Raw genomic sequence first — 15,340 nt, forward strand, 5'->3', positions numbered from 1 at the left:
ACAAAGAAAATCGAAAAGCGCTATTTTTCTGCTATATACATATCCCTTGGTGTCCAAACACAACTTCAACTCCTACGTCCAGCCTGTGTGACAGACAGGGGTACGACAGGACGAGAACCTTGATGAACCAGTGCGCCCCCCGCCCCTTCCATTTTCCCTCAGCGGCGCGCCCAGCCCTGGGTCCTCCCTGCCCGGCGGAACAGCCGCGGCTGCTGCCTCACTAGAAAACCTCAACATTCTCCTCCGATTCACCTCGTTCTCCCTCATCCCCTCCCCTTTCAGCGACGGTAGGGAGTCAGGACCGAAAACTCTCTCTCTCTCCCCTAGGAGGGCATTTTTAACGCTTCTCGTTCGCTCAGGCGCTCGGCGGGCGGATCGGGAGGAGGCAGGAGCCGTGGAGGCCCCCAGCGTGAGGCGAGTGGCGGCTGACGTGGCGGCGGCGCTGGGAGCAGGATGTGAGTGAGGGACAGGGAGGGGGGGCAGCCCCCTCACAGCCCCCTCACAGTTGTATCCCCGCAGCCCTAACCTCTTCTTCTCTCTTCCTTCTCCCCAGGTCGAAAGTCACCTTTAAAGTGACGCTCACCTCGGACCCGCGGCTGCCCTACAAAGTGTGAGTGCCGGGCCGGGGCTTGTGGGGGTTGTGGTGTCGCAGGAGGCCGTGGAAGCTGGTGGCAGCGTGAGCAGACACGGGCCAGAGCTGTGTGGTGTTTTGGTTTTATTTTATTTCATCGTCTTGGCAGATGAGCATGTGTGTTTGCCTTGTAGGCTTTAATCTAGACCGCGTACCATACATGCACATCCTGGATTAAGAGTATTACCACTAGTCAAAGTGACGCTGTACACAGTAGTTTAATAACAAGTAGAAATAGGTGTTCCTGTGTGTGTTAACAGTCACCTAGCCTATATTTAAATTGTCATTTCAGGTTAAGTGTGCCTGAAAGCACACCTTTCACAGCTGTCTTGAAGTTTGCTGCAGAAGAAGTAAGTAGAAAGTTACAGCCCTTTTAATTTTTTGAATGTTCCTGAAAACAATTCTTAATTGTGCAATACAGAGCTTAATTTGGCACAGAAAATGCTGCCATTAGATATGAATGGACACTTGCTTTAGTCGTGGCAGTGGATCTGTCAAAACTTTTGGGATCCTTAATTTAGCAGTTCTTACACAATTTGTGTGGCAGTAGCGGGGACAGACAGACTGCCTGGTCTTCTTCACGTTTAAATTAATTTTGTATCAATAGTATAAAAAATTATGGTAGCAAACAGAATTACAAGTTATTGCTATTGCATGTTTAGTATTTTAAGTTACTTATGTAAAGTAACCAGAATATTTTTCATTTTTTTTTAAAAGAAAACCCTTTACTGGAACGGAATGTGAAAAGACTTTTAATTTCTGATTATAGAAGTCTTTGAGGTTAGGCACATGGGCTAGATTCAAAAAACTTGCTTAAGTGAGACTTGCGTTATTAGCTTTTGAGCATTTGGTCTTTCACATGGAATCCAAAATTCAGAAATACATGCCTAAATTGCCTATGTGCGGTATTTGAGGTGTATCCTGTTTGTTTTAGATTAAACATGCAAAGATTAAGAGATCTCCATTTGGAAGTAAATGGTAAAGTGAAGTTGTCAGAAACATGATGGCTTTTTTTTGTCAAGTCAGCAAAAAGATATAGCTGAGAGTCTGTTCCTGCAGTCCCCATAATGACTTCTGAAAGCTTAGGAAATCTTGGAATTCTTAAAATGTTTCCTGTCAAAGCATTGGAATTCTAATAAAAAAATAGGAAGGATAATGGACAATGTGTCTTGAGAAACAAGACACAGAAACAGTTTATGTGGGGATAAAAAGGATTGTGGGTTGTTTATTTGGTGTGACATTACGTTAGCAGTAACGTACAGAATAATAAACGCCTTTAAATACACTTGCTGACTTAATGTCTTTTTTGTTTCTTTTCCAATTTGTTTTTATTTGAACAAATGCAGCAGTGCCCATGAAACCCATACATGGAGGCCTAGACTGAAAAGTCTAGCAGTACGCTGATGTGGGGTTTCCACTAGCTGCAGGGTGTTCCCAAAAGGGACAGTCCTGTTTCCCTTCCGTTCTTTGTTACAGATTCCTGTCGCCTCACACATGCCAGGTTGAGGTCTGATTGAATTGAATACCAAGTTGTTCAAACTGGATCATTAATTAAAGAATCTTTTTTTTGACATTTCTTTGTTTTATCAGCTAGTGAGCTTTATTTTCTGGCTGTGTAAGGCTCACTTCAACCACCAACGTCTACAGGTAGTTAAAGCTGGCATAAGGAGATGCAGCTTTCAAAAACAACCCTGGCTGCTGCTTCCTTCTCTTCCCTTACCCCTTGAATGTACTGCCAAATAACTGGCAGAGTCATCCTAAAGATACAGTTTGGGTTCAGACTAAGCCTTTTTTTTGTTGCTGGATTGCTCTTCACACATGTAATGTGGATTCACACCATAGATTCCCAATACAAATGCTAGTATAAGGGAACAAGGAAGACCGGGGTGGGACTGAGAGTAGTTGGAGACATCAGGAAAGAGGTGCCACATGTGGTGGGAGGGTTGCCCTTAAACCTGTAAACTCATGTAACTGGATGTTAGATGAAACTGTGATAGTGTGATGATAACATCCTCTGTAAGGTGGATTTAGAAAAGAATTAATTACTTAAACATTCCCATTTAACTAAACCATTTTTTTTAAGTTGATGCGATGAATTTGAGGGAGTTTTGCTGGTTGACCTCAGACCACTCTGGTTCAGCACCATTTTATAAAATAATTATAGACAGTTTTGGAGGCACACAAGAAAGATAGATAATGTGTGATGGAATGTAAAAGCGCCCAGTATGGTTAATGCTTACAAGGGTAATTCCATTAAATGCTTACATAACAAACATATTTTTGAAAGAAAATACAAAGAATGTTTTATTTCTCCCTGGAGACAGTGTGAAGCACTTTTTGTATTAGCCTGTGTTGGTGTTAAATAGAAATTAATAACATGAACATCTGCTTGATTTGTCAGAATATGAAACTTCTAGTTGTTATTTCTGATGCCTTTCTGAAGCCTTTCACATCTCTGTGAGACAGGGCAGAACATAATGCTTTGTAAACAGACAAAAAAGAAAATTAGCTTCATTCTTGTAGAAGAGTCTACTTTCATCATTCATGAACCTGGCATTGAAAAGATTTAAATTGAAATTATCCTGTGTATTGTGATTCATATACCAGTTTCATAGCACATTATACTAAACATAGAAAGAAAAGATCGAACTGTAGCCCCAGATTCTGAATGAAGATGGTTGTCAGTCTCCAAGGGAAGTACATTATCTCCTGAATGACCAAAGCTTTGAGGGCAGAAAAGGATTTAAGTTTGGACTGTTCAGCCTTGGCAGGTTTTCTGCTGAGATGTTTTTCAGTGTCTCAGTTCAGCCAGATGACAACCAGAATTCCTCTGGAGCAACCTACTGTAGCCATGATGTAGAATATTCCTCATATTTACCAAGTTTCAATCATAGGTTACTTTTTTTTTTTTTTACTTTTTTTTTTTTTTTCCCCAAATTCCTTACATTGCCAAAGGTGAGATGTATTCCTTCCCCCTTGGAAATGACTGAAATGCATAATGGAGATTTTTTGTGTATCATTTCTAGCACATCACGTAACAAAGACTGGCAGAACTGGAAATGAAAAAACTGGATCATTAAATGGGAAGGTCTAATGAGGTCTTAATTGTTTGCAGCAGTCAGCCCTTCCCGATACATACATTTGACTGCAATAGATTGGATGATGCAAATTTATCTCGTTACTTATCTTTTTCTCTGTTTGATGTGCTATGTTAAAAAAATAAATAAATTGAAATGCAGAGTATTGGAAACACTGCTTTCTTTAGTTTTTATATATCTGCAGTTCTTTCCACAGTTGTCAGAGTTCACTGTGACAGTGCTTATTTTCTCATTTACAGCCTGTGGTATCTTGATTTATTTATTTATCAGTAGTACTAGTAGTTAGAGCTACTTAGTATATATCTTGGGTATACATTTAAAGAATACTTACACAGCATCTTTTATATTTGTGGAATTGTTACTTAAATTGTCGTCCATTCCCACTAAGCAAAGTTCAATTTTATTCTTTCATAAGCATATATTTTTTGAAACTGTTTTGTTACTCTGATGTCTTGACACACTCATCTGCTGTTCATTGTGCAAAAAAAATGAGCTTATTGCTGTAGAAGATTGTTGGCATTTTAAAAAATAAGAAAGGGATATAATTGTTCGTATATGATTGTTTTCTTTAAGATTTTACAGTAGTTATTGACATGTATTTCCTTGCATTGATTAAAAAAAAAAAAAAAAAAAAGTTTGGCAGCCTCAGTTATCAATTTATAAGGTGTTTGAGGCAAAGAAGCTGTTTTTGTAAAGCATGTGTGTTTCAGGCTGGATGTTTCCTACTTGGGTTTCAAAGAAAGCTGGGGATTATCTGCCGAACACAGAATTTGTTTGTTACTTGAGTATCCATCTGACTTTGTGTTATAGAAAACCTTACATTTTCAGCATGGGAAACATTCTTACCAGACACAGGAAGGACTTTTGATTTAAGCTCCAACAGAATATTAAAATGTAGTGTTGAACCATATTGTACCAAATTATGTGTAATGACTTCCAGTATAGTTTAGTTCCCTTTCTATATTGTGATGATTTTTATGTGCTGAGTATGTAGCTGACAACTATTCCTGTTTGGCCCAGTATTTCGGGCTACAATAAAGGAAGTGAAGTGTTTCATTCTCCTCTAACACAATGTAATATGAAGCAGTAAGAGAACCTTAACTAGTCATTCACTGGCTGACTGCCTCGCAGTTCTCATGTGCACCTAGGGTATAAGCATCAGATAAATTCTGATACTGAAAAACAAAATGTCAGAAAATGAGTGCAAATGTCCAGCCTCCTGTGAATGATCCATCCCTTTCACGCATCGCGTAACAGAAGAGACTGGGAAGAAATGAGAAAAAATGCTTAAGATACTGGAAATTACTTTTTTCTTTTTTTTCTCAGATGATGTAGGGGGAAAGATCTACAAAATCACTTAGTTAAAATGGAAACATTGAAAAATAACCAAAGTATTAAGCTAAGGATACATTTGCTGCTTTTTAATTTTGTTTTATTCCTTTACTTTTTGAGTTGGAAGTGGCCTCATTTCAGGAGGTGGGACATTAATTTCTCTTATTACATAAAAAAAGAAAACAAAAAAAAAACAAAGCCTGCTCCTTAGACTGCTAAATCAAGATTCCCAAAGTTGGTAAGGTTGAGAATGAAGGCTTTATCCTTCTTCATCATATGATAGGTCTGCATGTTCTTGTTCAGGCTGGGATGGAGTTGACTTACCCCACAGCAGCCCATGTAGCGCTGTGATCTGCACCTTTAGCTGGAACAGCTCTGATATCGCAACAGTGTTTGGTCTATTGCTGCATCAAGGCTGTCTCACCAACCTTCCCATCCCCTGACCCCAAAAGCCAATGGGCAGGAGGTGGGGAGGGGGATATTGCCGGGACAGCTGACCCAAACTCCCTAAAGGGATATTCCATACCATATGATGTTACATTCAGAAACAAAACTTGAAGGAGGAAGGAGCTCCCGTTACGAAAGCTAACAATCACTGCATGTACTGAGATCCAGCTTCCCAAGAAGCGGCTGAACGTTTCTTGCGGATGGGAAGCAGAGAATAATTTTTTCTCCTTTTCCTTCTGAATGACCTTTGCTTTTCTTACATTAAACTGCTCCTATCTCAAACCTGCAAATGTTTTTTTTCCCCATCTCATTTACTCCCACTTCATCCTGCCAAGGAGGGGGGAGCGAGAGAGCGGCTGCGTAGTGCTTAGCTGCTGTCAGTGTCCAACCACAACAATGCATTAGCTATTATGAAATGGCATATTGTTCTTTTACATTCTTACTATGAAATACGTAGCTCCCAGTTTATCAACTCGCTTTTGAATCCTTTCTTTGAAGAGAAATTCTTCCGCTCCCCATGGCGTTTCTACAGTGACCTTGGTACCTAATTTGTCTTTTGCGAAAATTACAGTTTTCATGCTACCTTGCAAGATGCATAGGTGACAGGATTTACCTGCTAAGGATACAAAGCTAAGAGATACTAAGTTAAAAATAAAAATAAAAAGGCTAATTTGGTGTGTCTGGAGATTAAAAAAGAGACATTTTTTCAATATATTAATAATTACGTGCTGTATTCAAGCATGGTTTCCATGAGCTGTAGCTGTTGCTGTTAGTGCATGGAGTTTCTGCAAATCAGACCTCATAATTTTGAGTTGAACAATTAGAAAATAAGGAAAGTGTAATTAGTGAATGGCATTTAAAGGCCTGGCTGAATTGACTTGTTAAGCATATGGGAGTTTGTAATTATTAGAGGAAAGCATTCAGTGTTAGGTAGGATTCGTAATTAGCTTTCCTTTTTCTTGCATAAGAAAAGTGCTTTCTGAGGAGGTTTGACTGATTTATTTTACCTAGGGGGTTGTTAATTGAGCTCAGTACAAAGGTAGCCCTTGGTCCTCAGAACAGCCAAGTAGTACTGATTGGCTTGCACTCACGCTGCCTACCCCTCCGTCCTGTGTAGTCCAACCACATTAAGCAGTGCAAGGATGTTTATCTGGGCCTTGTCTGACTCCATGTAGTCACAGAAATAGGTCCTGAGAAATAATTAGTTTGGGCTTCTCCAGAAGTTTAGATCTTCTGAAATAATTCCCAGTCTGTGTATATTGCAGCCTCATCTGTGCAGGGATTTTCAAATTGTGAGACTGACCGCATGTGATGCGTATAGGGGTGGGTATCGTGGGGACGTGACTGGGTACAAAGCCTGCTGGGGCTGATATCAGAAATCTGAGGGAGACAGATCTGATGCAGTGCTCTTAGTGCATCCTTTTGTAAGCGTATCCTGGAGTAAATTCTTGGAGCAGTGCGGTTGGAGAGTACCAAACCGAGCCAGGGAGAAAGCTAGGAAGTAGGTTAAAATGAAGCAAGATGAGCTAAAGCTAACTTTGGTTTCCCAATCATTCTCTGTCAGGTAAACAAGAGGTTCACATGATCATTCATCATGATCTTCATGATGGTGCTACCAAGCACTCAGAATTTATTAATTTATTTGCGTGATAAAAGATACTCTCCCAAAGCAAATTGTATGTGTGTATCCGATGCAACCTTCCCCCTCCCCATAGTATATAATGTCTTTACACTAGCTCTTATTTGGGTCCTGTAAATGACAAGCACACCAGTATGAAGTCAGTATTCCGATGAATATAGATGAATATATAAACATGTTTTGGGTTCAAGATTTGATGTTGTCAAATTTTATTCCAGAAAATTTGAACATGTATATTCTTTGTCACTTTTTTAAAAGAAAAGTATTGCTTGCTGAGCATCTGACATGATGTAATAACTATGCTTCTTAGAAGTTTATTTCCATGCATGTTTTAGGTGTTACTAAATGGTATAATCAGAACTAATACTCCTTGACTTTTAAATTTTATCTAGTGAGTAATAATAATTGGATTTCACTTTTTTTGATATTGCAAATTACTTATTCTGTAGTGAGGTGTCTAATTGACTTAAATTGTAAACCTTTATTTTGCTGTATCTATAAATGTGACGGGAATCTTTTCTCATAATTCTTTCGTAACTGAACCAACTAAAATGATAATTGCTTTGAATATTCCCATATATTTTCTGGATTAAATATGTCTTTTACATTATCTTGGTCTACTCTAATTTCTTTCAGTTCAAAGTTCCTGCAGCAACAAGTGCCATTATAACAAATGGTAAGTATATAGTTTTTATATCATAGTTTCAGTTACAGGGTATTGATAAAAGCAGAAACATCTTTTCTTTCATAAACTGTAAAGACTGCAAACTAAACTTAATATTGCAGCATTATTGTTATTACTTATGCATGGGTGAAGGTAATAAACTACTAATATTATTCATTGAAGTGGTTTTGTTCTAACACGTAGTTTTGATTGCCTATGCTGAAGATTTCTTGTTAATTCCTGTGATAAGACTTTTTTGATTGTAAGAAATAGCCGCTTGAAGTACTGATGTGCTAAATATATATTGCTTGCTATATTACATTTTTGAGCTGAAAGTTTAGTGTAATAAGCTGTGTTATTTGTATTTTCACCTTCCTCTCTGTTTTTGTCTTTTTCTGTTTTAACATTTTTTTCTAGATGGAATAGGAATTAACCCTGCACAGACAGCAGGTAAGTTACTATTTAAGTCGTCTAGTCTTAAAAAAAAAAAAAAAGTTAATTTTCTGTTAAATTAATGCATAGCACTCTGGGTTGATTTTTATATCTTAGGTTTTGATTTCTTAAATAGGAAAAGAATTATCAGTAGTTGGAAACTACAGTCAGTGTTGTGAGGAAAAGGTTACATCCACATAACTATTGTTCATGTTGTTATTTAGTTTGCGAAAGCATAAGGCACTGCTGATCTTTAAGACCTAGCTATTTAGTGCAGTCTAAAAGAGCAATGTTGTTTTACTTGTTACTAAAATATCATGTAATAGTTGTATTTTTCCCCACCCTATACCTAGTCTAGTATTTGCTATTTCAGTAGCCATTCTGGTAAGTTATGTTTAGAAAGTAATACTTAGTTTTAGAGCAGGAACTGCAGGCACTTTGGAAATCACATCTTCAAGAAGATAGAATCATTTTGCAGATAGCCTTCTTGTTCTCACCAAGTGATTCCAAGTGAGAAGTCTCTGATTTCAACTGCGGAGGCTTGCTGTGAGTTAAGAGTTTGCCTCTGTCACAGGGGCATAGAATAGGGATATAGAATTCTTCCCCATCACCTCCCGAAATGCATGGAGAGATAGTACAGATCTTGAATTGGCCTAATTGGAAATAATAGCCTGCTGTCCAGAAGCTGGCTTCTGTGGACTTGTACTTGGAAAGTTACATTTCTAAATTAATTTGGAAAGTATTACAATAACCTAATCTAGACCCATTTGAGATGAGAGTTCACTGGAGTGGGATATCTTGCTAGGGTCATAACTTTCTACTAAAAATAATAAAAATGCCTTTGGTGCTTCTTGAACACAGTCATCCAGAGGAAACTGTGAATCTGATTTGACTCCTGCTTGCAAATGTGATGCGCAGTTGATGGAGAGTTCATGGCTGCTTCTTTTTCTTGCATGAAATCTTTGCCAGATTTTGTTCATTTATGCCCTCCGTCTGTCATGTGTTATTGAAGATACCATACTTTTTTTTTTTTTTTTCAGATCTAAAGAGAATGAGAAAGTGAGGTATTATTAGTATACTTAGCAATGTAAGATAAACAGTATAAAGTAAAACCTTGCAGAGCATGTAGTATGTGATAGAAGAGCAATTGCGTGGTATTAATTTGGAGAATTTACTGGAGTTGTAAAAGGAACCACTTAAGCATAGCGACCCACTTCTGAGGTCTACAATTGCATCGACAACTTCTGAAAATGAAAATCAAGAGAGCATCAAGTCAGCACCACAGGAGGTTTCTGTCCTCCCAGGGCTTGCCTTAAGACACCCGCATTATGCTTTGACAGATGTACTGCCTCAGGCAGACTCTTCAGCTGCTGCTGTCCTCATTATGATCATATGACCTTAAAAGTATCTTAAAAACAGATGATAAGGCTGACAATATAGTTTAGCTACTAGATCATTACCCACATGTACAAGCACATTTTCACATGACGACTAAAGAGCATTTATGCAAAACAGTAAAGTCAGTTGTTTAAGTTAACGTATACTTATGGTGTTGCTCTTCTAACAAGTATACTTTCATTTTGTATTATGTATCCCAAAATAGTTGTAGGTTAATCCTTCAAAGTAAATCAGTTTGGGACGACTTTACTCCTGAATGAAAACGTCCATATGGACATTTATCATGCTTGCAGCTATGCACATTTAATTCACAGCTCTAATAGCTTTGCTAATTGCTTTGCAAAGTTTGCTATGTTCTTATAAATGTTCACAAATTACTCAGTGGTAATACAAAACAGCATTTCAAAGTTCAGTTTCAAGTAAATGAAAAGCATCTAGATGCAAAATATTTTCATCCTGGTCTTTATCTTATGTGCAAACATAAGATTAGGCTGAAGGATATTGTATGTATATATATATGTATATATTTTAAACAAAGAAGGTACCACTCACCATTACAATGCTGTGTGGTGTTGCTTTAAACTGAAAGAAAGGAGCATGGGGGAGAAGACCAGTAAATCAAGGAACAAAATCCCATTCAAAGTTTACAAGTAAACATAGATAACTTAAATATAACCTTATGTTCAGCCTTAGTAATTGACACTTCAGAAAATAATAAGTAGGTTAGAACTTAATGTTTTTTTTTTTCATATTATTTGAGTTCCTGTAGATTGAACAGTTACTTTAGTCTTCAAAAACTTGCCAAAACAAGATGATCTAGGAATAAAATCTTAGTAATCCTTGGGGATTTCAGAGGTTTTGTCCTTTTCCACCAGTTCCCAACCTTTCTAATCAAAAGCAGTCCTCAGGTATAACTTTCATTCTCCCTGTGTGATTCCATGGAGCAGGGGAAATGAAAGTTGAAAAAGCTAGGCTTAACACTTAATTCCTGTATTGATTTCAATTTGAAATCCTTGATAGTTTGGGGAATAGTATGCCATAACTTTAATAAACCCAGTGTAATATTAATGATGGAAGCAGACTAAGAGGTGGGGTGAGCTGCTGTCTGCATGAGATGCAGCTGTGTCCTGTTTTAAAACTTCAGATTATGATTGTGATCGCAACATGAATTCTTTTCATCAAGATTGATAAGCTTAGTTATCTGTTTTGCTGGTGTGAGAGATTTTTGTTTAGAGCGGTTTTGAAAAACACTTGAAACACTGAAAGAGAATGCAGTCATTGGTCTCAGCCAGCACGGGTTCATGAGGGCAAAGTCCTCTTTAATGAGCTTAATTGCCTTTTATGACAAAGTCATCCATCTGGCTGACCAACAGAAGCCAGAAGTAAGTTTTTTCAATTTCAGCAAGTTTGTGATACTGTTTCTCACTGTATCTTTCTAACAAAATGTCCAGCCTGCAACTAGACAAGTACATAATACAGTGGGTGAGCAATTGGCTGACAGGTCAGGTCCAAAGGGTTACAGTAAATGGGGTTACAACAGGCAGCCAGCCAGTCACTGGTGGGGTTCTGCTGGGCTCCATTTCAGGGCCAGTTCTCTTCAGTGGTTCTGTAAATGAACTGGATGCAGGGCTGTCTGCGAACTTACCTAGTGTGTATTCCAATACGAAACTAGGAGGAGCTGTTGACTCGCTTGAGTATAGTGGGGCCTTGCAGAGAGGTATTGACAAATCAGAGGGCTGGGCAATCACCCACTGCATGAAGTTTAACAAGAGCAAGTGTCAGATTGTGTGCCTGGGATGGGGCAACCCTAGATATACGTACAGACTGGGGGGTGTGAGGCTGGAAAACAGCCCTGTATAAGGGGATCTGGGAGTTCTGGTCCCAGCAAGCTGAACACAAGCCAGCAGCGTGCCTTGGCAGCCAGGAGGGCCAACCATACCCTGGGGTGCACCAGGCCCAGCACTGCCAGCCAGGCGAGGAAAGGGATTGTCCTGCAGCACTGTGTGCAGCTCTGTTTGCCACGGTGTAAGGAGGGCACAAAGCTGTCAGTGCCCAGAGGAGCGGCTGAGGTCCCTGGGTTTGCTCAGCCCCGAGCAGAGCAGGCTGAGGGGAGGCCTCATGGCGGCCTGCAGCTCCCTCACGAGGGGAGCGGAGGGGCAGGCGCTGAGCTCTGCTCTCTGGGGACAGCGACAGGACCCAAGGGAACGGCATGGAGCTGGGACAGGGGAGGGTCAGGCTGGGGGTTAGGGAAAGGTTCTGCACCCAGAGGGTGATCGGGCACTGGGACAGGCTGCCCAGGGCAGTGGTCACAGCACTGAGCCTGCCAGAGTTAAAGAAGTGTTAGGACAACACTCTCAGATGCATGGTCTCATTTTTGGGTTGTGCTGTGAGGAAGCAGGATTGGACTTGGTGATTGTTGTGGGTCCCTTCCAACTCAGGATATCCTATGATTCAGTGATGATTATTCATCTCTTCTGTATGTGGTCTCAGCATATTATCTAAAAATAGAATATCTTCCAATAACACGTTCTTTTGAATGGGTTTTCTGGTACTCGTTATGTTGAATAGGTAGAAAATTTAAATCCTTATTCATGTGCCAGAAGAGTGAAGTCCAAAAAAGAGAAGCTTTGTTCCAACATGCTACTAATGAACAAATGCTAAATGTATTAATATTTTTTATGAGCACACTCTACATCCATGAAATAACATGCTTGAGAAATAAATGTAATTACTGTGTTTTTACAAGTCAGCGTGAAGATTGAATAGGAATAGGTATATATTATTAATACCTTTTATTGTATTGTGTACAGTCTTCTTCATGCAGTAGCACAATGAAGTTTAAAAAAAGAAGTGTAAGTCCAAATAGTAATTATAGAATGCATCATGTTTAGCAATGTGATTTCATTCGCAAATGTTGCGTTTAATAGAGTAAAGCAGTAGTGACAATCCTGAATAGCCATCCAAGTATTAAAAACTCTCATATTGTGTTCTCCTAAAAATCTATTATGATCAGGACTATATAGTAATAAATAATAAGTTGAAGAATTTTTGATGCTACACTGAGACTGACTTATGTTTGGATATGTAGAGAGCCTTCCCAAAAGAAAAATGTAGTCGGGATTCTGAAGTTTTCGTTAAGTACCGAACCAAGGAGAGAACATGAATGAAAACATGCATGAGTGACCTCAAGATAAAATAGTTTTAATAAACTAGAACTTGACTTCCTGGCCTTGAAAATATTCTGGCATATAAGTGAAATCAGACATGCAGGTATGGAAATGCAAAGTTTGAAAGGCTGTAACTTGCAAGTTTTATTATATGACTTTGAGTCTGGTGTTTTTACTTCAAAGTACATGTTGTTTGGACAGGGATGGCGTGGGAGGGATAAGACAGAATTCTGTGGAAAAATAAAAAAATACATTTTTCTGGTGTGAGAGAAATTACTACAAAGATGTTTGTTAAGCACTGTAATTATATTATTCTCCTTTAAAAGGGCATGCTTGTTTAGGTAACATTTGATTTGTTTGGTGACATGTTCTTTTTTGTTTGTTTGTTTAGGAAATGTATTTCTAAAGCATGGTTCAGATCTACGGATTATTCCCAGAGATCGAGTTGGAAGTTCTTAATGTCTACTGGAAACTTTTTGAATAAGTGACGTTGCTGTGCAGCAAAGGTCTATTTATTTTGGAACTCCACAGTGCAACTCATCAATTGGCCTTCCTTAAAAATATCAAAAATGACTTCCCAGGATTTGATCTTTTCTGACACAAAAATAAGATTTAATTTCCTTGTTAAAATACATGAAATCATGCACTGATTCTTTCTTCACTAGTATACCTAATGGGCTGATTCCATATTACGTTCTTGAAAGAAAGATGGACCTCTGTAACGGTGTTACTGAAACTGCAAGGGCAAACACTTAGCCACGATCAGTAGATATTTAAAGTATTTTATATACTGTTGGACCTGCTGTATGAAAGGGAGACTTTACAATATTGGTACAGAAAAATTGTTCCTACTGAGTGCTAGAAAGTTTTTTTTTCTTAAAATTCCACATTTGGAACAGTTTTCCCATGGTCCAAGTGTTTAGCTCAAATAGAAGGGAGATTTCAGTGGATTATTACTGAAATAAATAAATAAATGCCAAATGTTCCAAAGCAATTGTAAGATTTAATTGCTGAAAATACTTTAGATAAAAGAGAAAACAGAGGTATTGAAATGTTAAAACTTTATTTGATGTTTTGTGAAGTTAAATTCAGTTTCAGAGAATTTGTGAGACATAATCTCAAATAAAGTGCCATCATCTGGGAAGGACTGCAGCATAATTTGTGAATGTTCTGGTCAATTAAGTCATTCCTTTTTCAGTAAATATTGGTTCTTCGCAAAAGTCTTGTTTTGCTTCTGTGTATTACAAAGGAAGTTGTAGAATGCATTGAAATGTTTGTGTTTGGGTAACTTCTTGTTTATAAATTGCCTGAGGTAAACTGTCAGTCATGGATTTTAATTAGAGAAGTTGCTGCTTTTCTTGAGCTATTAATACTACTTTGTGATTTGATCTATTTGGCCAAATCATTTGGCCCTGTTACATTATATGTGTCTTACTGAGTTTACAGAAAGTTGAACAATGGGCAATGTAGCACTGGATTAAATGAGGATTGTCTGAAATACATCTTTGATGTGCAGAAGGACGTTCAGATTATGTTTCAAATAGTGTAGAAGTACAAAATGCCCTTATGAGAGGGTATGAATTAAGTGTATAGAGGAAAACTCTTCTGAAAGTGGTATTTGACTGTAAACATATTCAACTCTAAGATGAATTGTAAATTTATGGATTTTCCTTTATTTTAATAAACAACAATATGAAAAAAATGCAAATATCCCTTTCTCATTTTCTTTAGATTCTGATGATAATTACAAATGGTGCCCTTTGACATCTTAATCAACATAATCTGAGATTCATTTGAAGCCAACATATTCTTATGCAGAATTCTACAGAACACTGATTTTAAGGGCAGAGTGCATAGTTTCAATTATCTAATGTAACAATATAATTAGAATGAGCTAAGTTAATAGCTTGTAATTTTTCTCTGCCGGTCTGTTGACCAAATACCTGAAAAACACCTTACAGTAGAATGTAACAAAAATCAAAGCTTTCTTTCCGGTCTCAAGGTGCAATACAGTTTTCAAAAAGCCATCATGACCTTTTCAAATGCAATTTGAAGCTAAGATGCATTCGTGTTCTTGTAAAGGAAGGCTAGGTAAAAATATCTCAGATGATGTCTAGCATTTGTTATGCTGTTACTTGGGTAATAGCACAGATAGCATAAAGTATTTGTTTGCCATACGGTGTTGCAAGCAGTTTGTATAACATGCAAATGATCTGTCCATTTGGAACAATAAATGATCTTTGTAATACTTTCTGCGTTCATGACACCTTTGTCTCAATATGGTCTCTAAAACCTGAATGTAACTTTTTAGTTTGGTCAATTTGCTTGGTATTAGCAGTAGAGTGTACTTGGTAGGCATTTGCGATTTGATTTGATGTTTGCAAGTTCATTTTGTTGTGTCTAAATCATAATTGACACATTGTGTAGCAAAATAAAAGTTTAGAACCAGACTTCATAGGCCTAGGGAATCTTCAGAAGATTTTGAAAATAATGCTGTACTCCCAGACTTGCAGTGTTTGGTCAAACCTTACT

General features: G+C 38.1%; 1 protein-coding gene across 1 annotated transcript; it reads left to right on the forward strand.

Annotated features, from left to right (window-relative positions):
• The first annotated feature begins 395 nt into the window (after positions 1 to 395).
• Positions 396 to 15,009, forward strand: UFM1 (ubiquitin fold modifier 1). Its single transcript, XM_084302443.1, has 6 exons — positions 396 to 455; positions 554 to 610; positions 924 to 981; positions 7,784 to 7,823; positions 8,229 to 8,261; positions 13,200 to 15,009. Coding segments are annotated over exons 1-6 (258 nt in total). The 5' UTR covers positions 396 to 453; the 3' UTR covers positions 13,268 to 15,009.
• The last annotated feature ends 331 nt before the right edge of the window (positions 15,010 to 15,340 follow it).

The sequence above is a fragment of the Netta rufina genome (genome assembly GCF_964035555.1).
Source record: "Netta rufina genome assembly, chromosome: 1".
NCBI lineage: Eukaryota > Metazoa > Chordata > Aves > Anseriformes > Anatidae > Netta > Netta rufina.